Consider the following 18,860-nt stretch of genomic DNA (forward strand, 5'->3'; position numbering starts at 1 on the left):
TCTTTGACCATGCTTTTGGTCATCTGCCCTAATATCTCCTTATGTGGCTCGGTGTCAAATTTTGTTTGATAACGCTCCTGTGAAGTGCCTTGGGATGGTTTACTACCTTAAAGGTGCTATATAAATGCAAGTTATTGTTGTTGTTGGCCTCTGCCGCAGCCATGAATCAGTCCAGCTCCCTCTTGAAGACGTACAAAGAGTCAGAACCGCACAAGCCAGCAAACCTTTCCAGAGGCTAACTACCCTCTGAGAAAAGAAGAACCGCCTAACATCTAGCCTATTCCTACTTCTGCATAGTTGAAACGCATGTCCCCTCGTCCTCCCCAATCTATGAATCTGAAATAATCTATCAATAGGCACGCAATCCAGTCCTTTCATTATTTTATATACCTCTATCATGCTGCTCTAAAGTAAATAGACCTGGCTCTTTAAGATTATCTGACTGACTAAGGTTCTTTAAGCTAGGGATCATTCTTGTAGCTCTCTTCAGAACCTTTTCCAAGGCCATTGTATCACCCACCATGTGAGTGGACAAAAACTGGATGCAGTACTTCAGATGCAGTTTAACCAATGACCTGTATAATGAGAGAATGGTGCCTTTTATGCATTGTAAAAGGACTGGATATTAACTTCAATTTTGAAAATGTCAGATCACAAAGGGTATTTTATTTCAGCACTGGAGTTGTTAAAATACCCAACGTGATTAAAATGATAGAGGCACTATGTTCAAGCATTTCAACGAACAAAATAATTCAAAGTTATCTTTTTCGTGGTTTGTATTTTAGTGAAAAATGTTCCAAGAATAAATGAAGTGAGGAAGGCTAGGTCCTACCTGGTAGCCTGCCAGTTACAATGTGCTGTTCCTAAACAAGTGATCACAGATTCAGTTTCAGAACTGGTGACAGTTGGATCTGCCAACCTCAATTGTGATGGGGTTTGTCAGTTTGCAACCGAGCTGCTTAGTGGAGTATAATGAAATACTGGATTATTCAGGGAAATAAAACCTTCCTGACTTACCTTCCTACAGCACTGGCTGACATTATAGAGAGGGGCACAGCTGAATGGAGTCACATGAGAATGAAGATCACACGGGGAAATTACATTATAGAAAAATAGCAAAAGGTTGGAATTAAAGAAAGAAAGACTTGCATTTATGTAGTGCTTTCGTGACCACAGAACATGCCAAAGGGCTTTACAGCCAATTAAGTACTTTTTGAAGTGTAGTCACTATTGTAATGTAGGATTAGCCAGATTTTTGCATGTATGAATCAACCAGATTTACTAATTACTGCAACCAAATGCCGGGCAAAATATATATTTATACAAGTGGAATGTGTTTACTCAAGAATGTATTTTTTCCCCATTTTTTTTCCAGATGTATATTCAAACCACCACTCTGACTATTTCCATAAATCTGAGTGCTTCTGTGTCGCTCGGCATGCTGTATATGCCCAAGGTCTACATCATCCTGTTCCACCCAGAGCAGAATGTGCAGAGGCGCAAGCGCAGCCTAAAAGCTGTAGTGACAGCGGCTACAATGTCCAACAAGTTTAACCAGAAAGGAAATCTCCGTCCCAATGGAGAAGCCAAAACTGAACTATGTGAAAGTCTTGAAACCCAAGGTAAAGCATTCATCTACAGTTAAAGTGATATTGGCCTTAAAATTCTGCCGTGCGAATATCAGCATATGATTATGTAATACATTCATATGAAATGTATTTGTCTGCTATTTTAGTGGAGGGAATAACCTTTAATTTTAAATGGTTCATGATTGTTTTTGACAATTTCTCCACAGAAATGGGTTTGGATAAATGAGTTACTTTTAAATGTTGGGTTTTTAGAGCAAAATGTATTCACAAAAGTTTTTAAAAAGGCATTGAGACAATAGGTAATTAAAATGCTAATGAATCAAGCTTTGATGCTGTTGCTCCACAGGCTGTAAGTAATAAACAATTCCATAACCTGCCTTGGCAATCAATAAGCACCTCATGCACATTGTGTTCCAAAGTCTTTGGTCCCCTCTGGCTGTAAACGAGGGGAGATTAGAAAGAAGCAAAGATAGAGTCACAGGCATTTAGTCAGCTCCAGAATAGCCTGCCATGTCAATCAGGTTTTACGCAGAAATCTGCGATGGCAAGCTTTGGCCAGGCTCAGAAGAAAAATAGAGCAGGGTAGTTAGAAGTGAATTTGTTTTAAGTTTAGGTAGACGACCAACTGATATGGGGAAGCGTAGCATGTTCATTATTTTGCATTATCATGCAAAGATAAGTTGTGCTGTTTGAAATAAGTAAATCTGATGTTAACTGTTGCTCTTTATGTTCACTCACTGTAAAATAAAACAGCTTACATTTCATAAGTTGCCAAGGGGGAGAAATTCAGTATCGCCACGTTTGGGGCGTAATACTCGAGCGGGCGCGAAATTTAGCGCCCGGTGCAAATTATCGCCACCTACTGCTAAATTGACCTGCTTCGCCCCAGGAGGTGCTTGGAGCGCTAAAACAGGCACTGCACGACTGTCTTAAGGCGCTAAGCTGGAGAAGCGAGGCGCTACCACCGAGGGCAGGCGCAGCGCAGGTGCGGCCAGTTAGCGATTGCACGCAGACACGCTGGCGCCAGTCAGCTCTTAAAGGGGAGGGTCAAACTTGGATTGCAGCCACACCCTGCGCATCGGAGCCCTGATTCTTGGCCTGGACAGACCTGCTGCCACATTCTTATGCCTAGGACCATGGAGAGGGCCAGGGAGCGAGCGCAGCGGTTCAGTGAGGGGGCCTTGCTGGTTCTGGTTGGCGCGGTGGAGCGCAGGCGATCTATCCTGTTCCCGGATAGTGGCAGGAGGCCGCTGCCCAACGACTATCGCAAAGCTTGGAGGGAGGTGGCTCACAGACTGACCTCCAGCAGCATGGTGCCTAGGACCCCTGTGCAATACAGGAAGAAGTTCAACAACCTCACTCGGGTCGTCAGGGTGAGTACCCTTTTCAGTATCCTCTTCATCCCTGCATGTCCACCTCACTTTATGGCCAAAGGGTCCTGAAAGCCCCAATGCCCAGCCCTCATCCAACACCTATGGGCCTTTCATGAAACTCACACGCACATTCAGCACTTTACACACTGTAAGGGCTATTCCACCATGGGAGGCAGTGCAGCCAAGATCAGGGCTTCACACTGTAAGGGCTATTCCACCATGGGAGGCAGTGCAGCCAAGATCAGGGCTTCACACTGTAAGGGCTAATCGACCATGGGAGGCAGTGCAGCCAAGATCAGGGCTTCACACTGTAAGGGCTATTCCACCATGGGAGGCAGTGCAGCCAAGATCAGGGCTTCACACTGTAAGGGCTATTCCACCATGGGTGGCAGTGCAGCCAAGATCAGGGCTTCACACTGTAAGGGCTATTCCACCATGGGAGGCAGTGCAGCCAAGATCAGGGCTTCACACTGTACTCAGAGCCCATCCTTTCTCTTGCAGGGCAAGCTGGCCCATAACAGGAGGCAGAAGCAACGGACCGGGGGGAGCCGGCCTCACCTTCAAGCCCTCACCGACCTGGAGCAGCGAGTCCAGCGGATTATGGCAGGCCGGATGATTGGTCCCGTCGCCACTGGAGATGCCAACCCCGTTCTGGACAGTAATGGTAAGGTGATCACCTTTTTGACCTCTCTCCTTCCACTTGTGCCTCACACCAGCATCCTTTGCCACTATCGAACCAATACAGTGCATTGCAGCACTCATGCCTCCCTTGCTGCTGCCCTGTTCTCGCACTAAAGCCGCTCTTGTACCTCCCTGCTTTCAGATGCTCATTCGCCAGGTGAGGAGGTGGGCCCTCAAGTTGCCACTGTGAGTGACTCTGAAGGCGACGAGGAGGAGGAAGCCGGACCACTAGTGCCACCTCAGCCGAGGCAGCCCATGGCCATAATGGGGACACATCTTCCCTGGAGGGGATCAGGGGGGAATGGTCTGAGGAGGGTGAAGCTCCGGGGCCCAGCGGGCTGCAGCAACGCGGGGAGGGGGTAGCGAAGCTCGGCGGCCTTCTCCCCGGAGGGAGAGTCTGGCCTCGAGTCATGCTACAGTGAGCGCAGAAGAGGTACGGCTCCTCGTTGAAATGAGCGCCCAGGTGGAGCACAGGCACACTGAGCTCATGGCTGCAGTGGCAAGGATGCCCGAATCCATTGAGTCACTGGCCAGGAGTGTCCAGGACTTCGGCGCAGCACTGGCAAGGAGTGTCCAGGACTTCGGCACAGCACAGGCAAGGAGTGTCCAGGACGTTGGCGCAGCACAGGCAAGGAGTCTGCAGGACTTCGGCGCAGCACGGGCAAGGAGTCTCCAGGACTTCGGCTCAGCACAGGCGGCTTCCATGCAAGTGCTTAGTGGTGTAATGCAGTCAGTGGCTGGTCTCATGCAGACACAGATTGAGGCCACACGAGCACTGACTGCTGCCACCCTCGCTGGATCGGGCATGAATCGCTGGGGCCCTCGCCGCGCCACAGCAGGCCAGCAGTCTGTGCTTCAGCAGATTGCTCCGTATGCTGCAGTGCTGCCTCGTGGGAGTGCCAGTGTGTCGCCCGACCAGGGAGTTGCTGTCCTCTGTCAGGATGGCAGCATTTCTGCTGCCAGCACTGTCACTTTTCCACTGCAGCTGCCACCACCTGTAGGGCAGACTGCTGCCGCCCATGCAGAGTTGGAGCAGTCAGCAGCCAGGCCCTCCAAGACCAGAGCTGGTCCAGGCCGTCCCTCAAGGGCATCTGCCGACTCAGTTTCTGACACTCAGCAGCCTTCCCCCAGCCTTGCTGCAGCCACTGGGGTCCCATTGCGGAGGAGCTGCAGGGTGGGAAGGGGCGAATCTCGCAAGAGAAGCAGATCACCCTCGAAGGGCAAAAAGTAGGAGGTGTGGCAAAATGCTATTAAATGTTTTTTTGAAGGCCGAGGATCGTGGTCATTTTTTGGTTACTCTTTGGTTCATTGTCTCCAGGTTGTGAGAGCCAGTTATGTGTCTGACTGCTTTTTTGGGGGTTTCTCTCTATTACTTTGTCATGCGGGAAAGGCACACAGTTCGTTAAATAAAGAAGTGTCTTTATTCAGAATGTGCATGTTTGCTCTTTGAACTATTTGTTGCCTTGACCGGCTTAGGGGTTGCGGAATGGTTCCATTCATGTTCTTTCAATGGCAGAAGCCATTCCCTCAGAGGGGGCCTCGAACCGACTTGCAATAAGCCACTGACGGATGGCCCTTGCACTTTGTGCCTCCCTCCCGTCTTGGTGCTGCTCCTCCTCCTCCTCCTCCTCCTCTGCTGGTGCTCCAATGTCTGGTGACAGTGGCTGAGTCCTGAGGATTGCCAGGTTATGCAGCATGTAGCACACTACAACGAAATGGGAGACTCGCTCAGGTGAGTACTGAAGGGCTCCCCCGGAATGGTCTAGACAGCGGAACCGTTGCTTGAGCACACCGATTGTGTGCTCAATGATGTTCCTGGTCGCTTGATGGCTCTCATTGTATCGTTCTTCAGCAGGGGTGCTGGGCGCATGGAGCGGGGTCATCAGGCAGGTGCATAGAGGATAGCCCTTGTCCCCCGAGAAGCCAGCCTCCTGGGTGAGCCGGGGCCTCAAAGGTCTGCCACAGAAGTCTGGCGCAGGATGAAGGCGTCGTGGCTGCTGCCTGGAAAGCGGGCATTGACAGCAAGTATCAGCTGCCTGTGGTCTCACACCAACTGGACGTTCAACGAATGGAACCCCTTCCGGTTGCGGTAATCCTCGGCATTCTCTTGCGGTGCCCGCAAAGCCACATGCGTGCAGTCAATGGCGCCCTGGACCATGGGGAAGCCCACTATTCTTGCAAATCCCATTGCGCACTCTTGCTGCTTGTCCGGGGTCATGGGGAAGGAAATGTACTGATGCCTCCTTTTAAAGAGGGCATTCATGACTTGATGGATGCAGCAATGCACCGTGAACTGGGAAATATTGGCAATGTCCCCAGTAGCGGATTGGAAGGAGCCGGTGGCATAGAAGTTGAGAGCCACTGTTGCCTTCACTGCCACCGACAGAGATGTCCTGCTCCTCAGTTGAGGCTGCAGATCTGGCTGAAGCAGGTGGCAGAGCTCAGTGACCACCTCCCTGCTGAATCGCAGCCTCCGAAAACACTGCTCCTCAGACATGTTGAGGTATGAGAACTGTTGGCGGAAAACCCTGGGACGGTAAGGTCCGTGTGCCGACGCCTGTTGGCCCTCCTCCGTCTGGCCATGATTGGCACTCTCTCGGCATCTCTGAGCTCTCTCAATGTAATGGAGAAGCCCAACGTTTCCACCCATTGCAGCCCCCATTGTATGTGGCTACTCAAGGTTATGCCAGTGAAAAAGCAAACCAGCTACAAAGTTCTGGGCCAAAGCCAAAAGTACCTCTGCGAGCACTGACTCAATGCAGAAAGCTCTCTCCCTTTGTCTCTCTGAAAATCTCTCTCTCTCTCACAGAAGGAGTGGTCCAAAAATGGCTACCACAAAGAAGCCAGGAAGAGCCCCCTTTAAATAGCGCCCCCACAGCGACTGGGAACCATTCCGGTCAACCAGTCGCTGGGAGCGCCAGGCGGAAAGGAGGGGGGCGCCACTGAATTTCCGGTTCGGGGCGCCCCAAGGGCGTTGCACCATGAAATGACGTCAGGATCTGCGAGCGCAGCTGAGCAGGCGTTGCGGTTTTGCACCGCCGCTAAATGTCCGCTCAATTTCGCGAGAGGCGCAGGTCTCGCCGCGCCCGGGCGCTAGCCGCATCACGCCCCACTTATCGCCCTCTTAAGGCGCTAACGGGTGGCGCTAACAACTGAATTTCTCCCCCCAAGTGTTTTCTGGGTCTGCCTTAGAAGAGACTGAAGAAATACAGGTGTAAAATCCAGTTCAGATTACAGAAGGATATTATTGTTATGCCCTGGGTTAACCCATCATATAGTTATATAATGGGCAGTGAAGGCAAAATACTAAATGTAAGAAGTAGGGACAGCTTGCTGAAGTGGTTAGCAGTGCTGTGTCCAAGAGAATATCTAAGGCGAGACCCTAAACTTGCAGAAATCATCTTAAAAATAACAGATAAAAGATTTGTTTTAAAAATAAAAATAAATCAAAAGAAATGAGAATCAGGTGGTTTCTATAACGGGTGTTTTGCACTTGGACAGTAAGTTGATAATCTACCCCAAGGACTGTCACCTGAGTGTTCCCATGTTGGATTTTAGAAATCCCAAATTGGATTTAACCCAATAACTCAAGGTTAGGAATACTCAAGTGTGGCTTCATCTGGTTGAAAGAAAAACTTAATTGAAATGCATAATTAAACATTACTGGCATCATTTAAAAGAAACCTTCACAATTCAAAGCAATTTTATAAACTGTTCTTCATTGCAATACACATTACTGGTTTTCTATTGCTTAATTAGCAAGACTCGAGGCCTAGAAATTCGGTTGAGGCACCAAAGTGGCGCCAAGTTCGCCTGGGCGCTGATTTTTGCACAGCGTTCGGAGTAATATCGATCACCAGAAATTCAGTTTCAGCACCCTTAGAGGGAGACGGGGCGAGGCTTGAGGCGCTCCACGTCCCTCTTAGGGCGTTGAAACTGAATATCGCAGCGCAACGTGTCGCAGCACCACACGCTGCGGCACGGCGCGCTGCGGTACTGCAGGCCTTCCTCCCATTGTTAAGGGGGAGGGGCCTGCAACACCGCGATCCCCGATCGCGAGTGCCGGCAAAAGAGCCCAGCTTCGAGGAGAAGTGCCGGGCTCTCGGGAAACAGCCGGCAATGCCGTGGGGCGGGGGGATCAGGAGGCCGGGGACGGAGGTGCTGGCAGGCGGCCGCCCCGCACCTCCACTTTAACTTGCGCCACTGCCAGCACAGCAAGGCCCCGTGAACCGGGCGTGTAGCGCCGTTCGCTACCAAATATCGCGATCGGGGCGCTAATGGGGCGCGGCGCACACCGATAACGTCATCGGTGGCGGCGCAGCGCAACAGGCTAACGCCACCATTAGCGCCCCCGCTGAATATCGCGGGAGGCGCGGCCAGTGGTGCTACAGCCACTGACTGCCCTCTTTAGGCGCTAACAGGTGGCGCTACATACCCAATTTCTCCCCCCAGGTGTTAAAAGTATCAACTTTAGCAGCTACATTTAAAGCATTAACCAAAATAATCACCTAGATAATTATTAATGATATATTACTGATCATTATACAGAAAACTCTTTTTTATCCAGCACCGACGGGACCAGTGTGGTGCCGGTTGATCAAAAGGTCCGGATTACAGAGAGGTATACTTACCAAGGTACGAGAGCCCCGTACATGGCCACAGATGCAGGAGCCCCGGTTAAATGGCCACAGACCCAGGAGTCCCTGTTGCATGGCAACAGGTGCAGGAACCCCAGTTACACGGCCACAGATCCAGGAACCCCGGTTACACGGCCACGAATATAAAGTTAAACTTACCTGAACCTACTCCTGAATTTTGCCGGTTAAGAGAGGTTTCCGGTTATTTAGGTGCCGGTTAAAAGAGAGTTTCCGGTAACACAGCCCACTAGTTGAGGCAATGAGACTCACCTTCCAGTCACACTTCTCCAACTGTCCCAATTTTGTGAAGGAATTTCATCCTGTCAAAACTTTGGAGCAGCATTCTCAGATTTTAGTATAGCTTCTTAACTTACAACTATTCCAAAGGCTACTTATTTTAATTACAGGAGCTGGGGGATAAAACAGGGTCCCCATTCTTCCAGCCACATTCTCAACTGGTGAGTTTAACACGTATTTTATTCAGATGGTCCAGCCATGCCACTGCTGCTGGGCATTCCCTCAGCATGTCCGCTAATCTAAATGGACGTAGACCTCTGCGAAGTAATGAGGTCTGTGAACCCATGCTTCAATTTCTCAATACAATGACCCAGCATGCTGACTCTGAACATACATATATACATTTGGGGCCAAGACCTCTGTAGCATAAATGTGATCACTTTGAGAGATGGTTCCACTGTACTTAGGATGTGTGCCACTGAAGACTCCACTGCAGAGGCCCTTGGAGTTGCTGCATGCTCCATGGCAGACTACATTGCAAGCAGCATTCATCCACATCTGCACAGATCCAGCTAGTGGACTCATCCATACACCTTGTCTGACTGTGCAGGATATTTTACACAGATTCAAGTGACTCAAGTAGTTCTGCTCAGACAGCAACCTCTACAAGCTCAGAATCCCAAGATACTATAGCTGAGGCACAAACCATGCTGGCCCTCAGGGGACCATAGAAACATAGAAACATAGAAGATAGGAGTAGGAGTAGGCCATTCGGCCCTTCGAGACTGCTCCACCATTCAATGAGATCAAGGCTGATCATCCAAATTCAGTACCCTGTCACTGCCTTCTCCCCATATCCCTTGATCCCTTTAGCCTCAAGAAATATATCCAACTCTTTCTTGAATATATTTAATGAACTGGCCTCCACCGCCCTCTGTGGTAGAGAATTCCACAGGTTCACCACTCTCTGGGTGAAGAAATTCCTCCTCATTTCAGTCCCAAATGGCTTACCCCTTATCCTTAGACTATGACCCCTGGTTCTGGACTCCCCAGCCATCAGAAACATCCTTCCTGCATCTAGTCTGACAAGGCCTGACAGAATTTTATAGGTTTTGATGAGATCCCCTCTCAGTCTTCTAAACTCCAGTGAGTATAAGCCCAATCGACACAATCTCTCCTCATACGTCATTCCTGCCATCCCAGGTATCAGCCTGGTGAATCTTCGCTGCACTCCCTCCATGGCAAGAACGTACTTCCTCAGGTAAGGCGACCAAAACTGCACACAATACTCAAGGAGCGGCCTCACCAAGGCCCTGTACAACTGTAGCAAGACAGCCTTATTCCTGTACTCGAACCCTCTTGCTACGAAGGCCAACATACCATTTGCCTTCTTAACCGCCTGCTGCACCTGTATGCTTACCTTCAGCGACTGGTGCACAATAACACCCAGGTCTCTTTGCACTTCCCCTTCTCCCAATCTATTGCCATTCAAATAATAATCTGCCTTCCTGTTTTTGCCACCAAAGTGGATAACCTCACATTTATCCACATTATAGTGCATTTGCCATGTTTCTGCCCAATCACCCAACCTGTCCAAATCGTACTGGAGTGTCACGACATCCTCCTCACAGCTTACCCTCCCACCCAGCTTTGTGTCGTCTGCAAATTTGGAGATATTACATCCAATTCCCTCGTCCAGATCATTAATATATATTGTGAACAGCTGGGGTCCTAGGACCGATCCTTGCGGTACCCCACTAGTCACTGCCTGCCACTCGGAAAACGACCCGTTTATTCCAACTCTTTACTTTCTGTCCGCCAACCAGTTCTCTATCCAAGTCAATACCTTGCCCCCAATCCCATGTGCCTTAATTTTGCATGCTAGTCTCTTATGTGGGACCTTATCGAAAGCCTTCAGAAAGTCCAAATACACCACATCCACTGGTTCTCCCTTATCTATTTTACCAGTTACATCCTCAATAAATTCCAGTAGATTAGTCAAGCATGATTTACCTTTTGTAAATCCATGTTGACTTTGTCCGATCCTGTCACTGCTTTCCAAGTGCTCTGCTATTACATCTTTTATAATAGACTCTAGCAATTTCCCCACTACCGATGTCAGGCTTACCGGTCCATAATTTCCCCGCTTTTTCTCTACCACCTTTTTTGAATAGTGGGGTAACATTAGCTACCCTCCAATCCATGGGTACTGTTCCAGAGTCTATCGAGTTCTGGAAGATGACCAGCAATGCATCTACTATCTCTAGGGCCACTTCCTTAAGTACCCTGGGATGTAGACCATCAGGCCCTGGGGATTTATCGGCCTTCAGTCCCATCAATTTTTCTAACACCATTTCCCTACAAATACTGATTTCTTTCAGTTCCTCCCTTTCATCAGACCCTATGTTCCCCGGCATCTCTGGGAGGTTATTTGTGTCCTTTGTGAAGACAGAACCAAAGTATGTATTTAGTTGGTCAGCCATTTCCTTGTTTCTCATTTTTCTCTTCACATATCTATAAAAGCTATTACAGTCAGTTTTTATGTTCCCTGCAAGCTTACTCTCATATTCTATTTTCCCTTTCTTAATGAATCCCTTTGTCCTCCTTTGTTGACTCCTAAACTGCTCCCAATCCTCAGGATTATTGCTTTTTCTGGCCAATTTATATGTCCTCTCCTTGGATCTTATGCTATCCCTAATTTCCCTTGTTAGCCATGGTTGAGTCACCTTTTTTGTTTTATTTTTATGCCAAACTGGGATGAACAAATTCTGTAGCTCATCCATTCGGCCTTTGAATGTTTGCCATTGCCTATCCACCGTCAACCCTTTGAGCGCCATTCCCCACTCAATCCTACCCAACTCGCTCCTCAGACCATCGTAGTTTCCTTTATTTAAGTTGAGGACCCTTGTCTCTGAGTCAACTACTTCATTCTCCATCTTAATGAAGAATTCGATCATATTATGATCGCTCCGACCCAAGGGGCCTCGTACAACAAGATTGCTAATTAATCCTTTCTCGTTCCATAATACCCAGTCTAAGATGGCCTGATCTCTGGTTGGTTCCTCGACATATTGGTCCAGGAAACCATCCCGTAAACACTCCAGGAATTCCTCCTCCACAGTATTGTTACTAATTTGGTTGGCCCAATCTATATGTAGATTAAACTCACCCATGATGACTGCTTTGCCCTTATTGCACGCTTCTTTAATTTCCCTTTTAATGCCATCCCCAACCTCCGCCTTACTGTTTGGAGGTCTATATACCACTCCCACTAATGTTTTTTTCCCCTTAGTATTTCTCTATTCTACCCATACAGATTCCACATCATCAGAGCTAATATCCTTCATTACAATTGTATTAATCCCTTCTTTAACCAGTAATGCTACCCCACCTCCCTTTCCTTTTTGCCTATCTTTCCTAAATATTGAATACCCCTGGATGTTGAGTTCCCAGTCTTGGCCATCCTTGAGCCATGTTTCCGTAATCTCAACCAAATCATATTCGTTTGCCTCTATTTGTGCAGCCAATCCATCCACCTTATTACAAATGCTCCTCACATTAAGACACAAAGCCTTCAGGCTTGTTTTTTTAATGCTCTTAGACCTATTAGAATTATTATTTACTGTGGCCACGTTTGATTTAAACCGTTGATTTCTCTGACTGCCACTTTTGTTTTACTCCTTCCTATCTTTTGCTTTTATCCCTGTTTCCCTTTCCTCTGTCTCCCTGCTCAGGTTCCCAACCCCCTGCCATTTTAGTTTAAACCCCCCCGAACAGTGCTAGCAAACCTCCCGGCAAGGATATTTGTCCCACTCTGGTTCAGGTGCAACCCGTCCGACTTGTACAAGTCCCACCTTCCCCAGAACCAGGCCCAGTGATCCAGGAAACTAAAGCCCTCCCTCCTGCACCAACTCTTTAGCCACGCATTCATCTGTTCTATCCTCCTATTCCTATACTCACTAGCACGTGGCACCGGGAGTAATCCAGAGATTACAACCTTTGTGGTCCTACTCTTTAATCTGCTACCTAGCTCCCTAAATTCTTGCTGCAGGACCTCATCCCTCTTCCTACCTATGTCGTTGGTCCCAATGTGAACCACGACCTCTGCCTGTTCACCCTCCCCCTTCAGAATGCCCTGCAGCCGTTCAGTGACATCCTTGACCCTGGCACCAGGGAGGCAACAAACCATCCTGGAGTCACATCTACGGCCACAGAAACGCCTATCTGTTCCCCTTATGATAGAATCCCCTACCACTATTGCTCTCCCACTCTTTTTCCTGCCTGTTCATTATTGGCTAACACCACTGGCTTCTCCTGACCTGTGCACTGTAACTCACCCAGTGTTACCTCTTCAGGCTCACCGTTTACATCCTTTGGGATGTGTGTAGCTGTACTGGTGCTTTGCAGAAGTGGTGAGAGTGACGCAGGATCCTTGAGGTGTTGACTTGCTTGAGGACACTAGCCGTGGTGTCGATCTGTTCCTCCAGGCAAACACAAACAGAACAGGAACATATGACAAAATGCTTCAAACAATCCTTACATTGCAGTCCATAATGTCTGATAGTTTTGAGGTCCAGTCTACTACCTGTGTGTTAGTAGCTGAATAAAGAGACTTGATGGTACCGAGAAATCACCAGCTTTGTCCTTCCCTAGTTCCTGAATGGTAGCCTGCCCTATGATGTCTAGGGTGACCACCAAAAATGGAGCAAACCTCCCACAGTTCTGCTATTTTTTAATATGAGCAATCTTGTCCTACAAGCAGACAAATAATAGTGAGAATATGCAAGTCTAGTTAACACATGCAGTGACATAGAGCTGCCCATTATGCAGCTGTGCTGGCTTACAAGGATTTCCTATTTCAAGCACGTCATAAGTTACTGTGTGTATTTCTATGCAGTTTGCTATACACAATAAGCATTCAGTGGGTTATGTCTCTCACGGCAGGACTGCACATGATAGGCTCCTATTAATTGCTCGAATTATTGAACACAAAATAATTTGCAGGATATGAGGATGCATTTTGTGTCTCGTCTACTTGGGACTTTTGTGTCTTGCCTACTTGGGGCTGTTGTGTCAGAACAAACACTCGGATTGGTGGGAATAGCAACAAACTGCTTTTATTTCCAAACCATCTAGAGCATTCCGTCAATAAATAACAAAAACAATACAAGAGATACCTTGGCGTGTAATTGCTACAATGTACTTACTCCCATCGGATGCCATCTCGTGTTCAGTGTACAAGGGCAGCTATTCTTCAAAGCTGTACTTTAGTCACACCTTAGCAGCTTTCTGCTGCCCAGTGATCTTTTTATTGATCTGTGCATAGAACCATTTGGCTCTGCAGACAGCATTGGCTCTCTCTGGAATTTACTGCCAAGCTTGCAGGACTAGGCACTTTTAGGGAGGATGTCCTTCTGTAACATCTAGGACAGGCATCCTTTCCCCACTTCATGAATGGGCATTTTCAGTTCATTGTACTCTTCCCGACTGCATTTTCCAGAAATGTTGCTGTGTGTACATCTCTAGTGAACGTTCCCCAGTGTAAATATAGAGGTATAAATGTCTCCTTAAGTCATTTAATGACTGCTATGTTTGTAAATCAGTCTGTAACACCAGTGGTCAACCTGCTGTGTGGCTGATCATAGAATCATAGAAACTTATAGCGCAGAAGTAGACCATTCGGCCTGTCGTGCCTCTGCTGGCTCTTTGAAAGAGCAGTCATGCTTAGTCCCAGATCCCCATAGTCCATAACTCTGAGTTCCTCATCCTCAAGTAGATCACATAGAATCATACAGCACTGAAGGAGGCTGCTCGTGCCTGCGCCGGCTCTTTGGTAGAGCTATCCAAATAGTCCCACTCCCCCGCTCTTTCCCCATAGCCCTGCAGATTTTTCCCTTTCAAGTATTTATCCAATTCCCTTTTGAAAGTTACTGTTGAATCAATTTCCACCACCCTTTCAGGCCGTGCATTCCAGATCATAACAACTTATTATAATAAATCATAACAGGAATTATCCCTGCTTTAAAAACAGCAACATTGGGGTTTGAAGGGCATGAGAAAATTCTCCTAAAAGGTTTTGTGGGAAAAATTGTGTCGCTAACATTGCTGGGGCGCTAAATGCTAAATTTTGCGGGAGGCGTTAGTGATGCCACGCCTGGGTGCTAGGTGCTTTGCGCCCCAACAGGGCACTAACGGGAGGTGCAAAGCAACCCGATTTTTTCCCCCTTTGTCTCTGTAATTACGGAGTGTAGCAGTATACTATAGTGTACCAACAGCAATTTCCAGGCTCAACAAGGTGAGCTTGGAACACCAACATTCGAATGAATCCCAGGTTAGAGGTTTTTTTTCTCCCCCCTCAATGTTCTGTTGTGGTACTTTTCAAGATAAGTTGCTTTTCCTCCCATTGACTATGAATGGGTGCGTGACCTCTGGCTGATATTAATACAGTAGTACATCAGGGATTAACCTGCCCGACAAGGCATCTGGTATAGAGTTACTTCGAGCCTACAGCACAGAAACAGGTCATTAGGCCCAACTGTTCTATGCTGGAGTTTATGCTCCACACCAGTCTAAAGGTGAAAGGTGCACATCACCGAAGGTGATTGTAGGTTTCTGCTCCAAAGCTAACTGATATTCAAATCTATATCTCTACCCACAGCAATTAAATTACCAACATCCTGGTGCAACGATGAGACAGTGCTGGCCTTAAATCAATACTTAATGTGAACCCACAGTCCACTTGGTGGTTTTCGGAAACTCATTCAACCTGGAGACCATGGTCACACTTATTTGTGGTAAAATAGCTGACTGTATATGGAACGAGTAAAGAATTAATTTATGCCAGTGCTAACATCTATACCGCACTTCCATATTTACCGGATTCATAATACACATCTGGGTACCAAAGCCTGCTATTTTTTCAGAATTTCCCACCTACTTACTTGGACAACATTTAAGAAAATGTAGCAGCAACAAATAACAAATTACATTTTTAAAACATACCCAAGAACATAGGGAGCATAGCTGAAAGAAATATGTAATGAGGGATCTCGCAATTAGTGGGATGTAATATCAGGCAATTTCTGATTGGTGGTAGCAAAGGGACACTGAACAGGAGGAAACAAGAGGGTTCTGTAATCATAGGGAAGGAGAGAAGCAGAGGGGGACTGGGGAATAGAGAAATAAAGCAATGAGGAGAGGGAAATCAGGACAGAGAGTAGTAATGGAAGTGGACAATTAGAGAAGAAATGAGAGTGAAGAGAGAGCACGTAACGAAAAATTAAAGAGATCACTAGCAAAGAAAATATGATTACGTAAAAGCATAATGTCAAAATCTTGGATCTGTAGGAATCAACGGATTCCTGTCTAAATCACTGAGGTCGAGTCAGTTCAGTAAATTAACCGAATTTAATTAAACTGGTGAACAAAACAAAAACATGCAGGAGCAACAGCAAACAGGTCTATACAGTAGCTTGTTCCACAAGGTCTGAACTTAGAACCTCCCATCTCTGACGTCATGACGTCATCACGTTTCCCGCCACTCGGGGCACCACGTGACCAATGTGATGACGTCATCGCGTTGTTTCAGGGTTTTTACAGAAAGCTTGTTTACACTCCAAACGGACATAGGTGCTGTAACATTGCTTTAAAGACAGTTATTCATTTGTACAGGAGTTCATTGGTGGTTTTACCACATGCGCCCCCCCAGAAGTGTCTTTAATCATCAAAGTCAATCGCAGAGGAGGTCGGACAATCCTGTCGGAGCAACTCCGATATTCCCGGAATCACCAACTGTTATTGTGGAGGCGAAACCGACCTTGGGGCTTCCCTTCCGGTCGCGCAATCGGTGTTGCTGCTTTCTTGGTGCCGGCGGCACGAATTTACACGGGAGTCGGCAGCATCTGGCTTTCTGACCGAAACGGGCGTGGTAGTAGCAAAGGCCGGTCTGTGGAGGAGCCGAGGCGGGGCTCTTGGAGGCGGGGCGCGTCGAGGTGGCGCAATACTGTTGCATCACCGCGTAAATGGCGTTGGCTTCGGCCGCGAGCGCCACACCGTCTGTAGCCGTCGACCTGGCCAGGGCTGCTTGTACCTGCTCAGGGAGCTGGCTCAGGAACAGTTCACGAAATATAAAACACTGCGGCTCAGACCCGAGGAGGGTGAGCATGTGGCTCATCAGCTCGGAAGGCTTAGCATCGCCTAGCCCGGGGAGTGCGAGCAAGCGCCGTGCGCGCTCCGCCTTTGTGAGACCGAATACTTGCATGAGGCACACCTTGAGCGTTTTGTACTTGTTCTCCACGGGCGGGGTCTCCAGCAGGCTGATAATGCGGGAAGCCGTCGAGCTGTCCAGTGCGGAGACCACATACAGGTAACGGGTCTGATCCAGCACTATGTTTCGCAGTTGGAACTGAGCCTCCGCTCCCAAAATTGTTCCCAAAATTGAGGGAGCTTCAAACTCGCTGCATTTACATACATCTTGTTCTCGAGCTTGCCTCCGCGAAAATCGTCTGTGAAGCTTCGGGGTCACCAATGTAGGAATCAACGGATTCCTATCTAAATCACTGAGGTCGAGTCAGTTCAGTAAATTAACCGAATTTAATTAAACTGGTGAACAAAACAAAAACATGCAGGAGCAACTGCAAACAGGTCTATACAGTAGCTTGTTCCACGAGGTCTGAACTCAGAACCTCCCACCTCTGACGTCACGACGTCATCACGTTTCCCGCCACTCGGGGCACCACGTGACCAACGTGATGACGTCATCGCGTTGTTTCAGGGTTTTTACAGAAAGCTTGTTGACACTCCGCAAACGGACATAGGTGCTGTAACATTGCTTTAAAGACAGTTATTCATTTGTACAGGAGTTCATTGGTGGTTTTACCACAGATCAATGATTTCCTCTGTATACACAAGAGAGAACACAACAGCAGGACCATTACATTGTTTCAATGAAATTACCTCAGGGAATCAGATACATATGTAGAAGAAAATTCAAAATAGGATGTGGTAATAAACTGTACAAGGAAAGTCTGCACATGGAACGACTGTATAGTCATGTAATTGATGCCAACCTCTTTCAGTGTACGATGTTCCTTTCTCCCACCTATATCTGATTTTGAGGATTGTTAGTGTTATTACTGCTAAAGATTTGACATTTTACTGTAGCAAGAAAAGGTTTATGGAGCTTTTTGGTGAGCCTTCATTTGCTGTGTGAGTGCAGCTTGCGTTAGTGTGCGTCAGTTCTCAGATGGGCTGACTGCCCTGTTGGCACACTGCAGCAAAATATGTTACGCCGGAAAACCTAACATGGGAGGAAAATTCCATTGTAGCTTGCTGCATTCGGCATAATATTTCAATGAAGAAAAGCTTGCTGCTTCTCGAAGCTGAAGATGATGATGCTGCTGATGAGAGGGAGGGAGATCGCTTCCCACAGGGTGAGAAGGGTGCATAGAAAGGAAAGGATGTGGGTCAGGACAACCAGCAGCCGGAGAAAGGAGGACACAACAAATAGCCCAATACTTTCAATAAAATCACTTCACACCTGTCTGTTCTCTCCCCGTACCCTTACAAAGTCTCTCACTGTCGTAGACGCCTGCCAAGTTCCATCAACAACAACAACTTGCATTATATATAGCGCCTTTAATGTAGTATATCGTCCCAAGGCACTTCATAGTGTGTATGTACCTTTAAGAGAAGAACTGATTCTATACTGCAGTACCGGCAGTGACCACCCCTTTATATAAAGCCATAGCAGGCTTCTAAGAACATAAGAACATAAGAAATAGGAGCAGGAGTAGGCCAATCGGCCCCTCGAGCCTGCTCCACCATTCAATAAGATCATGGCTGATCTGATCCTAACCTCAAATCTTCTATCACTCTGCATCCACCCGAACCCATGTGATCTCCCAGGAGAGGCGAAAAACCAAGTAAAAGACCCCATGGCCAATTTGGGAGAAAAAAATCTGGGAAATTCCTCTCCGACCCATCTAGGCGATCGAAATTCTTCCAGGAGATCACTCTGTCCCTATATTTTCTACAGTACTTACCTTCTGTAAAGGCGATCTCCACCCCAGCCAGGAACAGGAATAAAACCATCTCCTGAAATCTAACACAGAATTAGAACACAGTAGGAGCAGAACCAGGCTACACGGCCCCTGGGCCCACTCCACTACCCACAGGGCCATGACCATTCCGAACCTAGACTCATGTCCAATTTCCTGCCCGCTCCCCATAACCCTTAATTCCCTTTACTTCTAGGAAACTATCTATTTCTGTTTTAAATTTATTTAATGATGTAGCTTCCACAGCTTTCTGGGGCAGCAAATTCCACAAACCTACCACCCTCT

At 47.6% G+C, this 18,860-nt stretch overlaps 1 protein-coding gene across 1 annotated transcript in view; it reads left to right on the plus strand.

The window, feature by feature from the left end:
* LOC147105243 (metabotropic glutamate receptor 4-like) overlaps positions 1-18,860 on the plus strand; it is a 1,649,895-nt gene that overhangs the window by 1,566,828 nt on the left and 64,207 nt on the right. Inside the window, exon 9 of the mRNA XM_086011400.1 lies at positions 1,376-1,622. Within this exon, the coding sequence (XP_085867526.1) occupies positions 1,376-1,622 (247 nt within the window). The remainder of the gene's footprint in view (positions 1-1,375; positions 1,623-18,860) is intronic.

The sequence above is a fragment of the Somniosus microcephalus genome, chromosome 18 (genome assembly GCF_052327205.1).
Source record: "Somniosus microcephalus isolate GS21.2 chromosome 18, FLI_Smic_1.0, whole genome shotgun sequence".
In the NCBI taxonomy this organism is placed as follows: domain Eukaryota; kingdom Metazoa; phylum Chordata; class Chondrichthyes; order Squaliformes; family Somniosidae; genus Somniosus; species Somniosus microcephalus.